This window comes from Urocitellus parryii, unplaced genomic scaffold (genome assembly GCF_045843805.1).
Source record: "Urocitellus parryii isolate mUroPar1 unplaced genomic scaffold, mUroPar1.hap1 Scaffold_90, whole genome shotgun sequence".
NCBI lineage: Eukaryota > Metazoa > Chordata > Mammalia > Rodentia > Sciuridae > Urocitellus > Urocitellus parryii.
The window spans coordinates 945,667-967,075 of NW_027554223.1; the positions used below are offsets into that span (position 1 = coordinate 945,667).

Sequence of the window (21,409 nt, forward strand, 5' to 3'; positions counted from 1 at the left end):
TCATGCATATTACTAGAATGAGCTCCTCAGAGACTTTGTGCAATTATTATTGCAAAACCTAGAATCTAAAATTTCATTTCTGCATTTAGTTTTGAAATGGGGAGTTTCTTTTAACCCTAAGAAATCTTAATCCTGGTTAAACAAGAAGCCAAGGTATAATACTTTAAAGAGTTGGTGACTGGTATGTTTTTATTAACAGAATGTGAAGGTTGAGGTTGCTACAACAGAAAGAACACTGCTAGGTTTTTTCCTTGCAAAAGTTCACAAAATTGATCCTGATATCATTGTGGTAAGTAGCTTTTTGATCATGTTGCGGGGAAACTCTTCATTTCTTAGTTCTTTTCAGTGTGACTTTATTGGTTATTTTTATTGTTTATTTACTTTTGAGCTCCAAAGAATCTTTTCAGAGTGAAATGAATTGCTATACTAATTACAAATAGAAAGGGGAAAAACCCTAGCCTACTATAAGATAGGCTGTGTGTGTGTGTGTGTGTGTGTGTGTGTGTGTGTGTGTGGTGTGTGTGTTGCTTGGGATTGAATCCAGGGCTTTGTGCATGCAAGGCAAGCACTTTACCAACTGAGCTATATCCCCAGCCCCCTAGGCTTTTTTTTCTAATATTAAAGCAACCCTTGAATTATTATTGAAGTTTAAAATACTCTAGTTATTTACAGTTGACGAGACCAGCATATCAGTTAATAAATGTATATAAGTTATTAGTATCTTTAAAATTTTTGCTTAGTGACCCAGATGTATAGTGTCAACAGGAGTTAATTAATTCCCTTGATTGGGTGCAAATCAGAAAACTAAGTATTTTAGTTTTATGAGCCTAGTGGATCTCTATGACATTCCTTTGAGAGCTCATACTAGCAATTTTTTTTTCTCTTGACAACTTCCCATGTTCCGACTAGATAGTGAGAGCTAATAATTCATTGTTTTGCCCCAGTTCGTAGAAGTTATAAAGCAAGATATTTATTTTTGTGTGTTTTTTGGCCTTCCTTTATATGCTTCTTGATAGGAATTTTTCCTTTTGTCTTTTTTTCTGGGTCAATTGATCAGTCAAACTCTATTGTTTTATTTTTGACAGAAATTATAATAAACGCCTATATTTTAAATATGATATTAGTAATATGGTTATAATATATATTAGTGGTAGATGGACACAATACCTTTATTTTGTTTATTTATATGTGGTGCTGAGGATCAAACCCAGTGCCTCACACATGCCAGGCAAGTGCTCTACCAATGAGCCACACCCCCGCCCCTATATATATATTTTTTAGTGTTAGAAAAATTAATAAAAAACTGTTCTTATATTACAGCTTCTTTTTAAAAGATCTTTTAAAAATGTGTTCTTTTTAGATATACATGAGTAGGGTATTTTTGTTTGTTTGTTTTTTAAGATAGGGTCTTGCTAAGTTGCTTAGGGCCTCACAAAGTTGTTGAGGCTGGCTTTGAACTCACAATCCTCCTGCCTCAGCCTTTTGAGCTGCTGGGATTACAGGCATATGCCACTGCATCTGGCAGTAGAGTGTATTTTGACATATTATACGTACATGTAGTATAACTTAGTCTAATTGGGATCCCATTCTTGTGGTTGTACGTGATGTGGAGTTTCACTGGTGATGTATTCATATATGAACATAAGAAAGTTATGTCCTATTTGTTCTACGATCTATTCCTAGTCTTCTCCCTTCCCTTCATCCCCTTTGTCTAATACACTTAATTTCTATTCTTTCCTCCCCTTGTTGTGTGTTAGTATCCACATATCAGAAAGAACATTCAACATGTTTTTTTGGGATTGGCTTATTTAACTTAGTATGATAGTCTCTAGATCCATCTATTTACTGCCAAAAGTCATAAAGTAATCTGGTTATATTGAAGCCTTGCAAAAATGTTTGCCATATCCTTCAGGTTCATTTTTATTCTCAGATATCTTATCTTGTAGTGGCATAGCTACTGTCCTGAAAGCCTGCGGATTGTTAAAAATGTCTCTGCACCCACATCCCTTTGTTATTTCAGGACCCATATTTAAAGTGTGAAAAAAATCTGTCCATAGTCCTCTGATGCTCTGGCTTAGCACTGGGCCCTCACCTAGTCTCGACTAACAGTAATTTGGTCCCCAGAGTGATGTCTTGGAGCACTATGATACCTGGCCTGACTTAGGATGTTAGAGCCAAGTCTGAGTGAGAAATTCGAATGTAAGATAGAGTCCTGACATGAGTTTGGGTCCCTGATCCCAGGCATGATAATTTGAAAATGATACATTCTTATAATCCTTTGGGACTTTAATTTAATAGACAAAACTGCCATAAATATATAATGGGGTATATTGTTTTTATGTGGTGGTAAAGTACACATAACATAAAATTAACCATTTTGACTGCTTTTAAGTGTACAATTCAGGGATATTAGCTACATACATAATGTGCAGCCATTAACACCATCCATCTCTGTAATTCTTCATCTTCTGAAACTGAAATGGTACTAATTACCTCCTCGTTCCCCTAGCCCCTGGCAACCATCATTCTGCCTTCTGTCTCAATGATTTTGTATACTCCAAGTGGTAGTATATGTTTTTAATTAAAATTAGTATCAAGTAAATCTATTTATTGATAACAATTATTTTGAACCTCGTCTAATTTTTAATTAAGTGAGTAATGTTATTCACGTGACAGAAATTGGGAATTATAGAAATGAAAAAATCTAGTTGCATTTTGAGTTATTTTCTATTCTATACAATTTTGTTTACTTCTTTTTAAGTTTTTTACTTGAACTATTCATTGGTATTATATATTTATTTTGTTGCATATTTATTAAGTATCTAAATCAGTAGGGGTTGAACTCAGGTTTTAAAGAAGCCAAATGCAGTTCCTGAATTTTCTAAGAAGTTTTTTGCAAACTCCTACAACACAAGCAGGTTTCCTGTTTTTAAGGAAGCAAAATTGAATTGTTTGAATAAGCTTTTAGTGATCATGTAAAAGTATGGGATGTTAAAATTTACATTTGCTTTTGAGATTGTGAGGCATGCGCTGCAAATTAAAAGAGATCATATGAACCTTGCATCAATTAGTATGAAATAAAGTTTAATTCAAACAATCTGCTTAGCAGCCTTGTTAATGTCAAGGCTAATGAATGCTGCTGATGAATAAATTCCTGAAGAAGAAAGGACCCCCAATCGAAGGTAAGCTCACGATGTGATGTCTTCAATTAGAGACCAGAAAAAGAAAGGGCAAAGAAATTCTGTGTGTTTGAAGGTAAATCATCTAATTTGCATTTGTTATAATGTTATTGGCTGCCTCCTTTTTCTGCCTAGGGTCATAATATTTATGGGTTTGAACTGGAAGTGCTACTGCAGCGAATTAATGTGTGCAAAGTTCCTCACTGGTCCAAGATAGGTCGTCTGAAGCGATCCACCATGCCGAAGCTTGGGGTAATGGTAGTTTTGAAAATCTTATTTCTTTTATTTGCCATTTTTTTATTGGGTACTTACCAAGAAAGCACTATACTTTTTTGAATAGGAATTGATTGTCTTATAGGAACTTCAGTACATTTTAACTTTGATACCAAATGTCTTTTCCTTGGAATCCAGCATTTTACTTGAAAAAGCCACTGGTCATTTTTTAAATCAATGATTGGAATCTAGAAATAGTAAAGAAAGACAGCACATACATATTACTTTTACTTCAGCATTCCTAAAGTGATAAGCCTTAGGGTAGGGTTGCAGGGTTCAGAATTCATTGAGTATTATCATTCAGGAAGATGGGAAGAATGAATGGAAGGGAGCTAATGTGAAATATAAGAAAGCAGTGAGCTATGTGCTTTCTCATGTAGTTAGCCTCTCATAGCAACTTCAATTTCATTTTGTAGACATTCACACAGGTCTAGTAGGGGAAGAACTGAGATTTGAACCCAGATCAGTCTGAATCTTTTAAAGCCTATGTACTTTTTATTCTGCTTGCTTGCTTCAAATGTGGAGAGGTTTTGGTCGTCTTTGTATGAAGCACCTTCTTCCTAACCCTGATACTGTTCAGAGATTGAAGTCTTATTTTACCTAAAGCTTACAAATAAAATCAGCATGCTATCTCATCAGAGAACTTAGGAATCTGTCCCTTTTTTAATGATCTCTTGAGGATTCTGCTGCTGCTCTCTGCTATCAGAGTTGGGACTCTTACTCTTCTTTTTCTGTTCATATCTTTAAGGTGAAGAGGTTATTATTACTTATTGTAAACATTTGCTTATCTCACCCCTTTTTCCCTTCATACTCCCTTCAGACTTTCCTGAATATGGAATCTTCTCAGTGAGGTATACCCCAACCAGTCTATACCTGTAGGTATAGTCCCCCCAAATTCCTTGTCCCTCCTACCCAACTCTACTTTTCCCCTTTGCCAGAAACTTATTAACTCCTAAAACTATATACTTTCTTATTTATGTTATTCATTTAATATATACAATAAAAATAAAGTCAGGATTCTTAGTTTTTTGTTTTTTTTTTTTTTTTTACTTTGTTCACTGCCATATCCTTAGAATAGTGTCAATCAGATACATGGTAAATGTTCAAAAATTTTCATTGATAAATGGAAGAATGAGAATTTTATTTTTGTAAATTTTGAGGTCAACCTCAAAGTAGGATAGCATGGAATATTCATGGGACTTGCTTTTTGTCCTCATCTTTGTAGGGCCGGAGTGGATTTGCTGAAAGAAATGCTACCTGTGGCCGAATGATCTGTGATGTGGAAATTTCAGCAAAGGAATTGATTCATTTCAAAAGCTACCATTTGTCTGAACTTGTTCAACAGATTCTGAAAATGGAAAGGGTTGCAATTCCAATGGAAAATGTACAAAATACGTACAGGTATGATCCCAGATTCTTTAGAATCTGTCTATCTTGAAATTAGCAATAGAAGGATGCCACTACTATCCTTAAGCTATAGGGACCTGTGCCATGGTACCATGGAGCAGAACATTGTCTTTATGTCAGCACCACCATGTCCATTACTTCATAATTTGAACTAGTTTACTTCTTGAATTATTCTAATTTAATCTGTTTATGTCCATCTCCTTCACATTTTTTAACACTACCTTGATGTTTCCTATTGGTAATTTGGAAATTGATATGAATTTAGAGTTTGACACTTCTTTCACTTAATTTTTAAATATTTTTTAGTTGTTGATGTACCTTTATTATTTATTTATTTATTTACATGTGGTGCTGAGGATCGAACCCAGTGCCTCACACATGCTAGGCAAGTGCTCTGCCACTGAGCCACAACCCCAGCCCCATTCTTTCACATAATTAATGAGATATTTTGGAAATACAAAAAACTGAGCAATCACTAAGCCATTTAGAGATATTACTTGCTTGTTTTTAAAGTAAGGTTTCTGCTACTTCTCTAGCTATTTTTTCATGTTTTCCTACCTGTTTCTCAAGAGTTCTTGGACTACTGCTCTCTTTTGACTTTGTATCCTCTCCAAGTAATCTCATTGTCTTGAAAATTTAAATACCATATGGGGGCTGATGCTCCTCACTGTGTTTATTCAGTTTTGACTTTTCCCCTACATTTCAGATTCATGTATTCACTTGATGTTTAATATGAACCTTTAGTTTGTTCAGAACTGAGCTCTGATCTTCTCCCATTGTCTTTCTGTAGTCTTCCCTTACTAAATTAATGATACCTCTATTTTTTCATTACCATTGTAAGCCTTCAGTCATCTTCTCCCCTAAACCTCTGAGGCTTCCTTGGTTCCTCTCTCTGATATCCTACAGTAGATCCATTAGGTAATTCTATCAGCTCTTCTAAATATATCTAGATCTGACAACATCTTTTCACCTCCATTGACCCTACCCTGGTTTAGGCCACCATCCCCTTCCCCCTGAATTGAAGCTGTCTTAGTCTGTTTTCTGTTGTTTATAATGCAGTACCACAGACTGGGAAAATTATAAAGAAAGGAGATTTATTTTGACTTATGGTTCTGAAGGTCTAAGCTTGAGGAGCTGCATCTAATGATGATCCTCTTATTGTCAGAGTCCTGAGGTGGTACAGTGTATCACCTGGTGAGAGGCAGAGAGTGAATGTGTGTATCCTTAGCTTTCTTTTTTCTCTTCTTATAAAGCTACCTGCATTCAATCATGGGGGCTCAAAGCCCCCACTTTAAATACTTTAGTATTTAAGTTTCTACCCTCATAATATTTCACAGTGGGGATTAAATTCCAACATGAGTTTCAGAGCGATAAACCATATTCAAACTGTAGCACTGGGTTTATATTGCCAGTCTCCTTGGTTTTGCTCTTGCTCCTTCGTGGTTTATTTTTAATCCAGGACCAAGGTTATCCTGCTGAAATTAAAGTCAGCTCAAAATCTCCCATTGACTGTTCATTTGGAGTAAAACTGGATTTTATTTTGGCTTATGAGGTCCTATGCACTGTATCTCTATGCTGTTGACTGTCTTCTGCTCTCGCTATCATTCTCTCTCATTCAGCCATATTTATGTACTTCCAGGTCCTGAAACTACCATATATGAAGTAAGCATATATTGCATGTTTACTGTGCACTAGGCACTGTCTATAACCAGCTCAGAGCATTGGAATGCTCTTCTGACTACCTGGATTGCTCTTCCCTCAGATACCTTTCCATAAGGCTTGCTCCTGTGTTAGTCAGCTTTCTATGCTGTAACAAAATTTCCTGAGAAGAGCAACTCAAGGGAAGATTTATTTTGGCTCACAATTTTAGAGGTTTCATCTGTAGTTGGTTGACTCTGTTGTTGCATTTAGGCTTGTGCGTTTAAGCACTGTTGGATTCAGTGCTTGCTTGGGGTAGTTGTTATATGATAATGAGTCTAAATGCAGAACATGGTGGGGAACACATGGGGAGGAGAGAGTGAAAGAGAAAGAGAAGTATACCCTCAAGGGCATCCCCCCACTAGGACCACTTCTTAAAATGTTTCTGCCACCTCCCAAACCCATCATGGATGAATCATGCTATAATTGTTATAATCCAGCTACCTCCCAAAGGCCCCACCTCTGAACAGTACTGTACTGGGGACTAAGCTTTCAACACATGAGCTTTTGGGGGTCATTTCAGGTCTAAATCATAACACTTGTTCACCACTTCCAGGTCTTTATTTTCAATGAAGTTTTCTCTGGTTCTCTAACTAAAAGTTCCATCTCTGTTCTTGATATTTTATACTGTCTTTGGGGCTTAACTTTTTCTCTTTAACACTTTGCATTATATAATATACTACATATTTAATTTATTTTTATTTTTTAAACTCTTGTCTTCCCCATGAGGATTTAAACTCCACGAGGATAGGACTTCCTGTCCATTTTGGGTATAGCCAGTGCCTAGTGCATAGTAAACATGCAATATATGCTTGTTTCATAGAATGAGTGAAAGGATTCAGTGATTTTCAGGTATGCAGTTATTAACACATATGAATTTTTTTGTGGAATTTTTTTGTGCTTAGAGAAGGGCACTGGGATCAGTGGTATAAATGAATTCCTAATTACATACCGACCTTCTTTTAAATTGTTTCCAAAGGCAAGGTGCTGTTGCTCTGAAGTTACTTACACCAAAAATTCCTTGGAAGATTTTATGAAGTTCTGATTATAGTTATTGTTTCTTTTAATTACTTGATTCTGTTTCATTCTTACTTTTCTGTACAGTGAATCTTCTCATCTGTTGTACCTGTTGGAACACACCTGGAAAGATGCCAGGTTCATTTTGCAGATCATGTGTGAGCTAAATGTTCTTCCATTAGCATTGCAGATCACTAACATCGCTGGAAACATTATGGTAAACCTAACTTAGAAAGGGGGAAAAAGCATTTCCTGTTGGATTCAGTGCTTGCTTGGGGTAGTTGTTATATGATAATGAGTCTAAATGCATGCTTATAAAATGAGTAACTTGGATTCTGAAAGCTGGGCATCTTTTGTAAAAGGAAAAACTGGTTGGGAGAAGGGGAGGAATGCCAGGTGCAGTGTGCTGAAATTTGTGTGAACATAAGGATCATCTCTCTAACATCTGGATGTGTCTGGTGGAGTGGTCCTTTTGGGAGTAAGGAAATAGCCAAGTTGTTAATAATTTAAGCTGTCTCTTTTATAATACTTAAAGAAAATGTTAGAAAAAATTTACTACTTTCCCCCCCCAAAAAGCAGCCTTTATTTTAGTAGTAGTTTTGAAGGAGGTATCTTGATAAAATTAAAATTAACTAACTCAAAGTTGTTTTTGTTTGTTGTGATTTGGAGCTCAAATTGTAAAAAGAATTTCTATTTAATAGTCCAGGACACTGATGGGTGGACGATCTGAGCGTAATGAGTTCTTGTTGCTTCATGCATTTTACGAAAACAACTATATCGTGCCTGACAAGCATATTTTCAGAAAGCCTCAGCAAAAAATGGTGGGTCCAAAATTACGTAGTATTTTGCTTTTCTTATTCCTCCTTTTTAATTACCTAGATAGCTTTTTTTAAAAAATTGCTGCAATAACATCTGCCTCTAGAATAATCCCCTGTGTGCTAGAAATCATGTCAAGTTTGTTCCAGTGGGTTTGTGTGGTTTCCTTCTCTACTTTTTTCTGTACAGACAAAATTATTTGTGAAATATGAAATTCTTAAAGGTGGAATTAGACCTTTTTGGTAGATAGCTACACATGGAAAATGTTTTGTCACTTAACCACTATCCAAAGCTTAATGTCAATTAAACCTTTAATTTCCTTAAACCAGTGAGCTTTTATTTTTATGTTGCATTTTTTCTGTACAGGTTTAATATCCGTAATCTAAAATGTTTGAAACTGGAAGCGTTTCAGATTTTGATTTTTTTCCAGATTTTGGAATATTTGCATTTTTGTAATGAGGTATCTTGGGGATGTGATTGAAGTCTAAACACAAAATTGTTTTATGCCTTATATAACATCCTGTAGTAATTTTATACCATATTTTTAGTGTACCTGTGTTTTGACTGTACCCTGTTACATGAAGTGGGGATTTTGTACTTGAATAAGGCATCATGTTGGTACTCAAAATGCTTCATATTTTTTTAAATATATTTTTTAGTTATACATTGACACAATATCTTTATTTTGTTTATTTTTATATGGTGCTGATGATCGAACCCAGGATCTCTCACGTGCGAGGCAAGCGCTCCACCACTGAGCCACAACCCCAGCCCCTGTTTCATATTTTTGAGCACTTCAGATTTTAGATTTTCAGATTGGGGATACTCGGTTTGAACTAGTATGATTATGAACACTACAATCAGGTTTCTGAAGTGGCCTCCATCATATTGGGGCTAAAACTTTAGCTACTGTTCTATCTATTGATGGTAAATGATACAGAATGGAAATTTAATGTTGAAAGTGTGATTAAGGTGGATGGGGATGTGGCTCAAGTGATAGCATGCTTGCCTGGCATGCATGCAGCCCGGGTTCGATCCTCAGTACCACATACAAACAGAAATGTTGTGTCCGCCGAAAACTAAAAAATAAATATTAAAATCCTCTCTCACTCTCACTCTCTCTTTAAAAAAAGTGTGATTAAAGTTCTTGTATTTGCTTGTTTTATGAACCTTACCAAAATTAATAGTGAATATTAATTTAGAACTATTTAATTTATCCAGAAGCATTAAATGTGAGCCATTAGTAAACTACACAGGAATGGATTTTCATTATGTGGACATAGTTATTTTAAAGTGTCCATATTAACAATGAGAGTGAGCCAGGCATCGTGGCATGTGCCTATAGTCCCTGTGCTACTTGGGAGGACACAGGAGAATTCACTTGAACTTAGGCATTTGAAGTCACCCTAGGCAGCGTAGCAAAATCCCATCTAAAAAAAAAGCTGGGGTGTATTGGTGCATGCCTATAATCCCAGTGGCTCAGGAGGCTGAGCTATTCTAATATAATTTTTATTTATATAATTTTTACATATCTTGAAATACTGTTTTTTTTTTTTTTTTTTTTTACTTTTTCTAACCACTTAAAAATGTTTCTTAGCTTATGAATGATACAGAAATAGGCAGTTAGCTGTGTTTGGTTTGTGCATGCTTTGCCAACCCCTGGTCCGGTGTAGAAGCTATGTGTCCTGCAATGGGAGTACCTCTCCCTTCTTCCCTCCATTCTGTGAGGGTAGGTTCTGCCTCTGCCAGTATGCTAGGACCAATTCATTTGGCCAACAGAGTTAAATACAGATAATAGCCACAAAATCAAATTTTAACAAGAGAATAACTTTTCCTTGTCAAGAGTGGCAAAGATAGTGTTTTGTGGTAGAGCTAGAAAGGATCTTATTTTTAAGCTGTTTTGGCCATTTTTAAGTGTACAGTTCAATAGCAGTGTTACACATATTCACATTGTTGGACATAATGTGAATTTTATCAAGTAATTCACTCTTGAGTAGGAGACATTTTTGACAAAAGTGGATGTATTATTGGTTGGAGTCACATGGAACAGTAATACTTTGGTGTTACATTTGGACTTGAATGCTGACTATGTGATCTTGTGTTGCCTGTTGAACATCTATAAGACTCATTTTCTTCTTCTGTAAAATGGATATAAGAATAATCTACTATAGAGGGATTTAAGGAATAAATAGAATTGTTTGACACAGGGTAAGCTGTCAATAATATATGTTTATGGTTATTGTCTTAATACTGGACATTTATTTTTATTCAGTTTCTTCTCAAAGTGAAGGAAACTCTTTGTAAATGTCCTAGAGAAATATAGTAGCTTTCTGTTCACCTTTTGTAAGCAAAAAGGGTGGATCGTTCCACTACTGACATTCATATAAATATTTCTTATCTGGTTTTCAGCACAGTTCATGTACAGGTAAATGGGCTACCCATTTTATTGTTTGAAGGTGTGTTTGTAAATATATATATATATATATATATATATATATATATATATATATATATATAATGATGGTGAAGCTGGGAGTGGATATCCACACACTTACTGGTGTTTTTTTTTTTTTTTTAAGAGAGAGAATTTTTTAATATTTATTTTTTAGTTTTCGGTGGACACAACATCTTTTATTTTATTTTTATGTGGTGCTGAGGATCCAACCCAGCACCCCGTGCATGCCAGGCGAGCTTGAGCCACATCTCCAGCCCCTGGTGTTTTATTTGGTGTTGGGTGGGAAGGAATGCTTGCTTGAGGGAGAATTTAGCAACATTCTTTTGGAAGTAGATATGATCTCTCTCCAAAATAATTGGCCCTGAGTGGTGTTTTCCCATAATAATGGTATATTTGGGGACTGTTGGGGAAGGACTGGATCAAGCTTGTTTCATGGGGAGACAGAATGTTTTCATCAATCTTTTGTGATCTGGGCTTTCACTCTAATCCAATCATTTTATGGTGTGATAGTCCACTTCTGTCTCTTTTGTCTGCTTTATAGTGCTGGAGAGTAAATGGTTTCTATTACACTTTTTAATAGAGTACTTCTAATATGTTTTGACAGTGTTTTTCTTTAGACTTTTTTGACATTATGTGACCTTTTTATTTCAGGTTTTTATGATAAGTTTATTTTGCTGCTGGACTTCAACAGTTTATACCCTTCCATCATTCAGGAATTTAACATTTGTTTTACAACAGTGCAAAGAGTTGCTTCAGAGACACAGAAAGTTACAGAGGTTTGTATTTAACTGGGGTCTCTTGAAATTAGTATTAAAAGTATTGCTTAAAGGAGGAGGAGAACCAAAGGAGTTAGTGTTGTAGTTTTTCTTTTTCTTCTTTATGCCTTTATTTTTATGTGGTGCCAGGGATCAAACCCAGTGCCTCACGCATGCTAGGCAAGCACTCTACCACTGAGCCACAACCCCAGTCCCTGTAGTATTTCTTCTTAAAGGATATATTAATTATGTCCTTAGTTATCAAAAAGAGAGGTTGTCCAGAAAGAGATAAACTGGTTCAGTATCTTTTTAAAAGTAGTGTTATTGAGGTATAATTCACACACATTACAATCCACATAGCAGTCCTGGCGTTTAGATTATTCAGTTTGTAATCATTACTATGTTCATCTTTAGGACATTTTTATTATTTCCCAAGGAAACATTTTACTATCATATCCCTCCCCCCATTCCTCCCAGCTCTAGGGAATCACTAATCTTCTTGCCTATATAGATTTGTGTATTCTGGACATTTCATATAAATGGAATCATACAACATGTGGTCTTTTGTATCTTACTTTGCACATTATTTTCAAGGTCCATCTGTGTTGTAACATGTATTGATACTTCTATTTTTTCTTTTATACCTCCTGTTTGCTTTCCTTCCTTCTTTCCTTTGTCCTCCTTTCCTTCCTTCCTTCTCTTTTTTCATAGCAGAAGATGCCTATTTGCCCTCTAGCTTCTTAATTTACATGTTTTTTAGTTCCAGCCACCTGCCCAGGAGCTGTTTTTCATTTCCAATTCCATATTCCCAAAAAAGAGAATCTAATAGGCTTGCCTAGGTCAGTGAGCACCTCTGGTCCTATCACTTGTGACCGTAGGAGTGGGTTCACAGAGTACAAATCTGGCTGTTAAAGATGAATCTTTCTATGGAACTAGAGGATAATCTTACAGAGGTGGTATTGGGTAGACAACCTCCCAAATAGTGACTGACTTTGATTAATGTTCTTTGGGCTTTGTCCTACTACTGTACCAGCACGTGGTAATTATCATTATCCAGCCCTTTTCCCCAACTGCTGACCAGCAGTGTTTTGTTTATTTGAGCTTTTCAATTTGGATTTTGGATATATAACAGAATCCTTTCAGAGTAGAAGGACTTTAGAAGTCACCTAAGAAGTATACATGTAGCTATTAATGGATTCTGTATCATTTTCATGTACTATATTTTATCTTCAGATCAGTTAGTGTCACATAGGTAGTGATGGTGAAGCTGGGAGTGGATTGCAAATTTTTTGACTCCAGATTGTTTCAAGTTTACTTTTCATTTGACTTTCATAGTTGCTGTAAATAAATTGGAATGTGTAGCAAGATCTTTTTAATAGGTCTGCTATCATCATGTGCTATATTGGAAAACAATAGGTCCCTGTTACTTTTCTAAGAGTGTTCATTTACAGATATTGATCTTTATAAAATTAGATACTTTGTAATGGCTGGATTATCAAATGGCATTGACTTGACATACTTTAAGCTAAGAGGTTTATTTTAAATTTTGTACCTTTGAAAGGGCAAATGCATCTGGCTTTTCTTTGTAGCCTGTTAATAGAATTAATGGAGACTTGAGAAAAATGGTCTAATTCTTTCCCTGCTTTTTCCTGCTGTAAATTTTAATATAAGAAGACTGCTGGTTGCTTTTTGAAAATGTTGCTATTCTTCTGCCAATTGTAAAGCAATTTATAGGTAAAAAGTATAACATCAGTGCTATTAATTGTATTAATTTTTAGAAATGTCATGGCCTATTTAAATGTGCTTCAAATTCTTAAAAGAAATTTGCTAGTTTAGTATTTAGCTTTTTATATTTAGTCTAAAACATTTACAATAATTGCTATGATTCTCCATAGTTTTAAATTTCTATAGCATTTTGTTTGTTCGTACAAATGCTTTAAAATGGTAGTTTAGCTGCTGGTTATTTTTTTTAAATCCTAGAAGTCTGTCTGAGCGTTTGTATTTTAAAAGCAATTTCCCCAAACATGTTGCTCCTCAATCTTGTTGAAGAGGATGGTAGCATGTGTAAAAACCCATCCCTTTAAATGAAATCAAAATTTGTGAGTAACTACAGGGGTGGGAGATATTGGGAATGACAGGCTGATAGAACACGGGTGGGAGGAAGGTGGTAGTGGGAAGGGCCATGGTCTGCAATCTGTTCAACTCTTTCTTAGGGAACGTTAATCTTTACTCATATAAGAAAGAAGCTTTTAAAGATGTGATCATGGGGTAAAGTGCCTACCAAATATTATTTTGGAATTTTATTTTACTGAAGTTTTACTCTCTGAAAATTTCTGTTGTGTGTTTATCAGGATGGAGAACAAGAACAGATCCCTGAGTTGCCAGATCCAAGCTTAGAAATGGGCATTTTGCCCAGAGAAATCCGGAAACTGGTAGAACGGAGAAAACAAGTCAAACAGCTAATGAAACAGCAAGATTTAAACCCAGATCTTGTTCTTCAGGTATATTTTTTCACTAAGAGACGTCTGAATGAAAATTTCAGCTTTTACAATTTGATTATTTAGGAATAGTATATAATAGTACAAACACTCAAGATGCTATGGGCAAGCACATGTGCTTATTTTATTTGTTGGTAAGTTGCCATTCAAAAACACTAGACTGCCTCAGAATAGGAGGTTCTTCTATCTGCAATGGATGTATCTGTGCAAGATCTTTCTGAATTCTGGAAACTTTGGAGTCTATATATGCTTGCTTCCAGGAGGTTAGGGCATCATAGACCTTGGAAGACAGAGTATTTTAAGGGCTCTTTTTATTTCAGGGATATTGAGGGGTTCTTTTTCTCATTGGTGATCTAGAAAGATACCTAATGTAATTCTTAAGCATCTGCAAATATTGTTGTTTGTCTTTCGTCCTTGTGTGGCCTGCAGTATGACATTCAACAGAAGGCTTTGAAGCTCACAGCGAACAGTATGTACGGTTGCCTGGCATTTTCCTACAGCAGATTTTACGCCAAACCACTGGCTGCCTTGGTGACATACAAAGGAAGAGAGGTAAATCATGTAATCATATTCACATCTCTAAATATTAGAGTATTTTTAACTATATATTTTGTAGTGTGGGAGAGACAAGTTTGCTCCCTAGTTATCTAGATTTAAATACCCACTTTTTAGAAAAAGTTTAAGACATAGGCATTTAAATAAAAATTTATTCATTCATGGGTGGGGGGTAATTATTGAACATCTATGTGCCAAACTTTGTTCTAGTCACTGGGGATAGAGAATTAAGCAAGAATATAGGTCTCTGTTATTGCAAAGCTTGTATTCTTCCTAGGATGATGGGGGCAGGGAGACATGTTTTTGAGGCCTGGGCTATTATGAAGAAGATACTTTGGTTAAACAAACAGTAATTAAATGAATACACAAAAATTAAAAAACTAAGATATTAGGACAGAAGCAAATGCTCTGCAGATAACTAAAACAGGGCAGTGGCCTAGAGAATGTTTATATGACTAGTTTAGATTGGTCAGGTTAGGCCTTTTTAGAAGAGGAAACATAAGGGAGCTAGTTTTTGGTACCGAGTTTAACTATCGGTATTTGTGAGGGAAAGGTGGGAGTCAGGAGGAAAGCCAATGTAGCCTTTTACTAAAGGATTAAGAGTTCCATCTTGTATGTGTTGCCTTTGAGATGACTAATAGATCTCCAGGCATATTAAGTAGGCAGTTAATTGGGTGTGTAAATTCAGAATTCCAGGAGTATGTCAGGCTGGCTTTATGTGGATGGAGAGTATCTGCTTTACAATGATAGACCAGATACCAAACACATTTTAGGTACTATGACTTTATGAACACTATAAACTTCATCTGTTTAGTACTATGTACATGATTATTTTTGATTTGTAAAAGAATAGTTATGGTAAATATTAAATTCATTTGACTCCATTAAACTGCTATTTCCTGTCAGTGAATGTAAGACTACTCATTCTTTTTTTTTTTTAAAGAGAGAGTGAGAGAGGAGAGAGAGAGAGAGAGAGAGAGAGAGAGAGAGAGAGAGAGAGAGAATTTTTAATATTTATTTTTTTTATTTTTTTAGTTCTCGGCAGACACAACATCTTTGTTGGTATGTGGTGCTGAGGATCGAACCCGGGCCGCACGCATGCCAGACGAGCGCGCTACCGCTTGAGCCACGTCCCCAGCCAAGACCACTCATTCTTAAAGGTGGTAGATAGTGTTCTGGGTAGAATGCTTGTATTGGGGTCTGGGCATGGAATACTCTAGAGCAGGGTTTGGCAAACTATGCCCTGCTGGGCCAAATCTAGCCTGCCGTCTATTTTTGTAAATGAGATTTTATTGAAACAGAGCCAAGATCATTCATTTATGTATCATCTGTGACTGCTTTTATGTGGTAATAGCAGAGTTGAGTAGTTAAGATAGAATCTTGAGGCTTAGCATAGATAGCTTTTACAATGTTGAGGTAAGTTCCTGTTATCCCTAGTTTTTCTAATGTTTTGAACATAAAGAGATGCTGTACTTTGTCAAATGCTTTTTCTGCATACACCATGGAGTATTACGCAGCACTAAAAAATGACAAAATCATGGAATTTGCAGGGAAATGGATGGCACTAGAGCAGATTATGCTAAGTGAAGCTAGCCAATCCCTAAAAAACAAATGCCAAATGTCTTCTTTGATATAATGAGAGCAACTAAGAACAGAGTAGGGAGGAAGAGCAGGAGGAAAAGATTAACATTAAACAGAGACATGAGGTGGGAGGGAAAGAGAGAGAAAAGGGATATTGCATGGAAATGGAAGGAGACCCTCATTGTTATACAAAATTACATATAAGAGGTTGTGAGGGGAATGGAAAAATAAACAAGGAGAGAAATGAATTACAGTAGATGGCGTAGAGAGAGAAGATGGGAGGGGAGGGGAGGGGGGTAGTTGAGGATAGGAAAGGTAGCAGAATACAACAGTCACTAATATGGCATTATGTAAAAATGTGGATGTGTAACCGATGTGATTCTGCAATCTGTATTTGGGGTAAAAATGGGAGTTCATAACCCACTTGAATCTAATGTATGAAATATGATACATCAAGAGCTTTGTAATGTTTTGAACAACCAATAAAAAAAAAGATAGAATCTTGCATGGTCAGCAAAGCCTAAATAATTTGCTGTTTGGCACTTTCAGAAAAAAAAAAAAGTTTTCTGACCCCTGCTTTAGAGTCTATATCAGCTCTATCCAGTAGGATTTGAAGGTAATGAAATGTTGTCTATCTGTACTATCCAATACAATTGTCTCTAGCCATGAAACCTGTAGCACTAACTGACTGAAGAACTGGAATTTTTAGATTTATTTAATTATAATTAAAATGAACTTAAATAGCTGCATGTGACTAGTGCTACTTTATTGGATAGTGCATATCTAATTATTATGAAACAAACATCAGGATGTTTAGAGTCATTCTTTTGTTGGCAGCACTGTCTTGGCTTAGGGCACAGCAAGGAAGGGCAAAGCTTTTATTGAATGCCAGTGATATGTTAGAACCTATTTGCATTGTTTTATAAAAACCACTAAGAGTCTTTTGACATGGGTATTAATGTCCCCTTTTGCAGAGGAAGCTAAAACCCCAAAGAGGTAAAGGATAACAAGTAGCTATTTTGAATTTGAATCATGTCTTTCTGATTATCTTTTATGGAATTAGGTCTATCTCCTCCATATCAGAACATCTTTCATGACTGTGGTTCTGCTTTATATTCTGCCTCTTAGTTCTAGAAGGTCATCGTTTTTGATATTCATCATAAGACATAGACCTTTTTTTACATTAGAAAGATATAGATGTTTTAGGGACTAGTTGAAGTGAGAGAAGGATGTTTTCAGTTTCTTAGGCTAAGTTTACTTCAAAATTATTTAAATTTTATTTCTGTATATGTATCCAGTGGCTTCTGATAGAATACCATCTTATTTTTGTATTTGGAAATGCACTCACTATGCCCCAACTGGGTGATAATACATGGGTTGACTATTGAGATTGGATCAAGGTTACTCTTAAGTTTCTCATGAGAGGCAATAGTTGACAATTTACTCCCTTGGAGAGTGCCTCTTGCTGTTGGGAAATCCCTGTTGTTACATTTTCTGCATTGGCTCAGAAATCCACAAGCTTAAAAGGGCACTGTTGATAATGATAAGCCCCAAATTTGTCCAATAATCTCCCCCACTCCCCTAATCCATTGTATTTTAAGGGCAATATTTTGGTTTAGCTAGATTTTTAATAGGGAGCTTAAGCTCAATTTTTGTTTTTCTGTTATACAAAAATATAACAACAAATTTTTTTTAAAATTTTATTTATTTTTTAGTTTTTTTCGGCGGACACAACATCTTTGTTTGTATGTGGTGCTGAGGATCGAACCCGGGCCGCACGCATGCCTGGCGAGCGCGCTACCGCTTGAGCCATATCTCCAGCCCCAACAACAAATTTTTACTAAATAAATCATTTAAAAACCCCTACTCGACTCACTAAAAAACAAAGAATTTCAGACAAATGTATAAATAATCATGTGATTTGAATTCTTTGTTTCTGTCCCTTCCCCCCTTATTCCTTTCAGTAAATCATGATGAATATTGCACCTATGGGAAGTAGGTCTTTAATATGAGGTTAATGAGAAATAATAATTATACAACTCCTCCCTGGAAATATTCTAGAAGATTCAAAGTCCTCTACACAAATTATTTGCTAAGATAAAAATGATTGTTAAAGTATTGGTGGTAATTATTAGCAATAGCAGATGGAAATAGTCTATGTGATAATCTCTCTTTGTGTTTGCTAGAATTTTTCATATGTACTGTTAAGGCTGTGATTTTCAAGAATCTCTTAGTTATTAAAGGGATAACAATAGGTAGGATAAAGTGTAAAATGAGAGTCCTTTTAAGGAGATTTTGGAATACTTTCATAACTTATTAAATGTTTTTTTGGTGATAAGATGAAATGGACAAAAAATAATAACTTGAAGAACTTATTAGTAGTTTGCTTTTAAATTCCTTATATTAAGGTTAGACCAGAAATTAATTAGAAGGAAACCTGATGGCATACCTTTGCAAAAATAAAAATTTGCATTTGGAGATGGATTAATGCATAGTCTGGGAGTCCTTGAAGTTCCCCCTTCCTTTAATTTTTTAAGCCTATTTTTTGTGTGTTCAGTTTTGTTGGAATCATGCATGTTTGGCTCTGGTGAACTAATAATTTCTGTAATCAAATATATTATGGCTACTTGAGTACTCAGTAATTGCAAATTGTACTTTAAAAATAGGTTTATAATAAAAGTGCTAATAGTTGTGTCAAATGGGCATCAATATTGTCTTTTCACAGGTGTGATCTTTCATCCTGAAACTCTCCCATGATTTTTAATTGCTCAGCGGTAGAGGATTAATGATTAAGAAATTGTATGGGAGACCTTACAGTGTGAAAACTTATTTAAGAATAACGGAAGTTAGTGTTTCCAGAGAATATGGAAACATTGTTTATAGACACTCAAAAGTGAATCACTACAAATACCATCTGTATCTGTATTTGTTCTCAGTGTATTGAGTAGAACATAAAAAAGAAATTGGGTCAGCCTACAGCACTAAGTGGGCATGTATATTTAAACTATAATGAAAATTTATCAGTTGTCAAGTGTCTGGTGTGGTAATTGAAGTGATTGTTCACTAGATGGCTATAGACACCCTAAGATCATTAATCAATTAAGTATTTTATTCTGTGAACAATAGCGAAGGCCATTTAGTGACTTAAATCTGTCCACATTTTAGACTTTTATTATTCATGAAACTATTAATAAAAGGTTAAAATTGTCCAAAAGATTATAATCGTCTAGTCTATTTAGTGTTTAAAATAATGATGATATTTGAATTGCAAGTTTTATTCATGAGACTAATTATTTAACTTATTATAGTAAGCTAATGCTTCTACCAAGTAACTAATATGTCTCTGACCATGGAGGCACAATATACTATTCCCTCAGTCACAGTACTAGAAGCTGATCTAGAGAAAATAAGAAATGATTTTGATATATAATTTTGCTTCTTTGAATTTGTTTTTTTTATTAAGGGATTTAAAACTTACTATATATTTATAAGCATACTCATTGCATAATCCTTAGCATAATGGTTGTATTTGTCTTTATGGAATAATTAGTACTTACTGACATTGGTATTGTTTTATTTCTGCATTCTGTTATTTCTGCACTCTTGAGAAAATTATTTTTGATTTGGATTTCTCATTGCATTTTCAAGTGAGTGTGTGCTCTAATATTTGGGCGTAGAGTCCATGCATTTTCATTTTCCCACCCAGTAGGCTGAAATGAGTCCTTGCCAGCCTGTTTGCCAACTGACTATAGCTTACAGTTGTGCTCAGAAATGAAATTTGTTCATCTAGAAAATGTGTCCAAATCCTTACATGCAAACATTACAATCTTGACTAAGGCTTTCTGGGATCCTCTTGGTGATATGGGAGCACTTATCAGGAGCCTTGGGAATGGAACTGGGACAGAAGGCTCTAGCCTTTGTTGATGTCAGTGGTAAAATAGAATCTTATAATTGTTAAGGGAGTCCTCCATTTTAACCTAGAATGTAGGTGGAGATTTTACTTTTCCAATCTTTTTTTCTTAAAATTAACCTTTTTCCTTTAAAATTAAAAGTAGTAAAATATTATAGAGACAACTAAAGACCATTTTCTCCGTACCTTCTATCATTTATTTTTTGTCTTCCTCTAAGGAACAAATTCTCAGGGTTGATTTTGTTGTTCTTCCCTATGTTTTTCTTTTCTTATTTTTTTCCTTTTTGTAAGGTAGGAGTATGTGTGCAGTTTAGTTGCCACAGAGATTGAGTGACCTGAAAGGCCTGAAACACATATTGTATACCCTTTCAGAAAAAGTTTGCTGGTCCTGGTCTAAAAGATAATCATGTGTAACAGAAGAATAACTCTGGTTTTGAATATTGCCAGGCATAGTTGGTGAAATTGAGGAAATTAAAGGTAGGAAGAAGGAATGAAAACATCTTTTGGACATAAAAAATACAAATTTTGAAATTTACTCATTCTTTGATTGTTGTATGTGAACATCTTATCAATCAAGTACAGCACTAAGGGGAGATCTGTGAATACTGAAAATTTTATGTAACATTTTGTATGTCGTGCCTATGTGTGCATTTTTGGGGAAGAAAGTGCAAAGCATTTAAGAGATTCTCACATACTTGATGTGAAACTGGTAAAGAACTGTTGCTTTATATATATATAAGCCTTAAAAATGTATGCTTTTGTCACCTAAAATAAAGAATTCACAGACCAGACCCATGGAAACCACATGAGTGGTAGGAAAGCAAGTTCTCATTCTGTTTCTAGAATTGTAATAGTCACCATTAAGACCATTTTTTTATTTCAACTGGCCTATTAACATTTTGATTTTTTAAATACAAGATTAATGTGAGATTTTTTTTAAAGAATAAAATGAGGGCTTAATATATTTTAGCAGACATATTTTATAAAAGAAAAAGTAATATCCTTTTTCAGTGGTCATAGATTACTTATCATTTTTTTTTAATTTACCACTTTTGAAGTTGTTTATAGTATAAAATTCAAGACCAAGGAAACTTCTATTCCCTTTAATTTTTTTTTTACTTGTCAATGGACCTTTATTTATTTATATGCGGTGCTGAGAACTGAACCTAGTGCCCCACACATGCTAGGCAAATGCTCTACCACTAAGCTACAACCCCAGCTCTATTCCCTTTTTATTGTCATATTTCAGGAACATTTAGATTCTC

At 35.1% G+C, this 21,409-nt stretch overlaps 1 protein-coding gene and 1 non-coding gene across 2 annotated transcripts in view; both read left to right on the forward strand.

The window, feature by feature from the left end:
- LOC144253073 (DNA polymerase alpha catalytic subunit-like) overlaps positions 1-20,558 on the forward strand; it is a 64,498-nt gene extending 43,940 nt beyond the window's left edge. Inside the window, 8 exon segments of the mRNA XM_077795001.1 lie at positions 200-289; positions 3,315-3,431; positions 4,678-4,853; positions 8,757-8,767; positions 11,497-11,621; positions 13,952-14,101; positions 14,528-14,650; positions 20,517-20,558. Coding sequence (XP_077651127.1) covers positions 200-289; positions 3,315-3,431; positions 4,678-4,853; positions 8,757-8,767; positions 11,497-11,621; positions 13,952-14,101; positions 14,528-14,650; positions 20,517-20,558 — 834 coding nt within the window.
- Positions 10,642-10,771, forward strand: LOC144253082 (small Cajal body-specific RNA 24). Its single transcript, XR_013343112.1, has one exon.
- Positions 20,559-21,409: the final 851 nt, after the last annotated feature.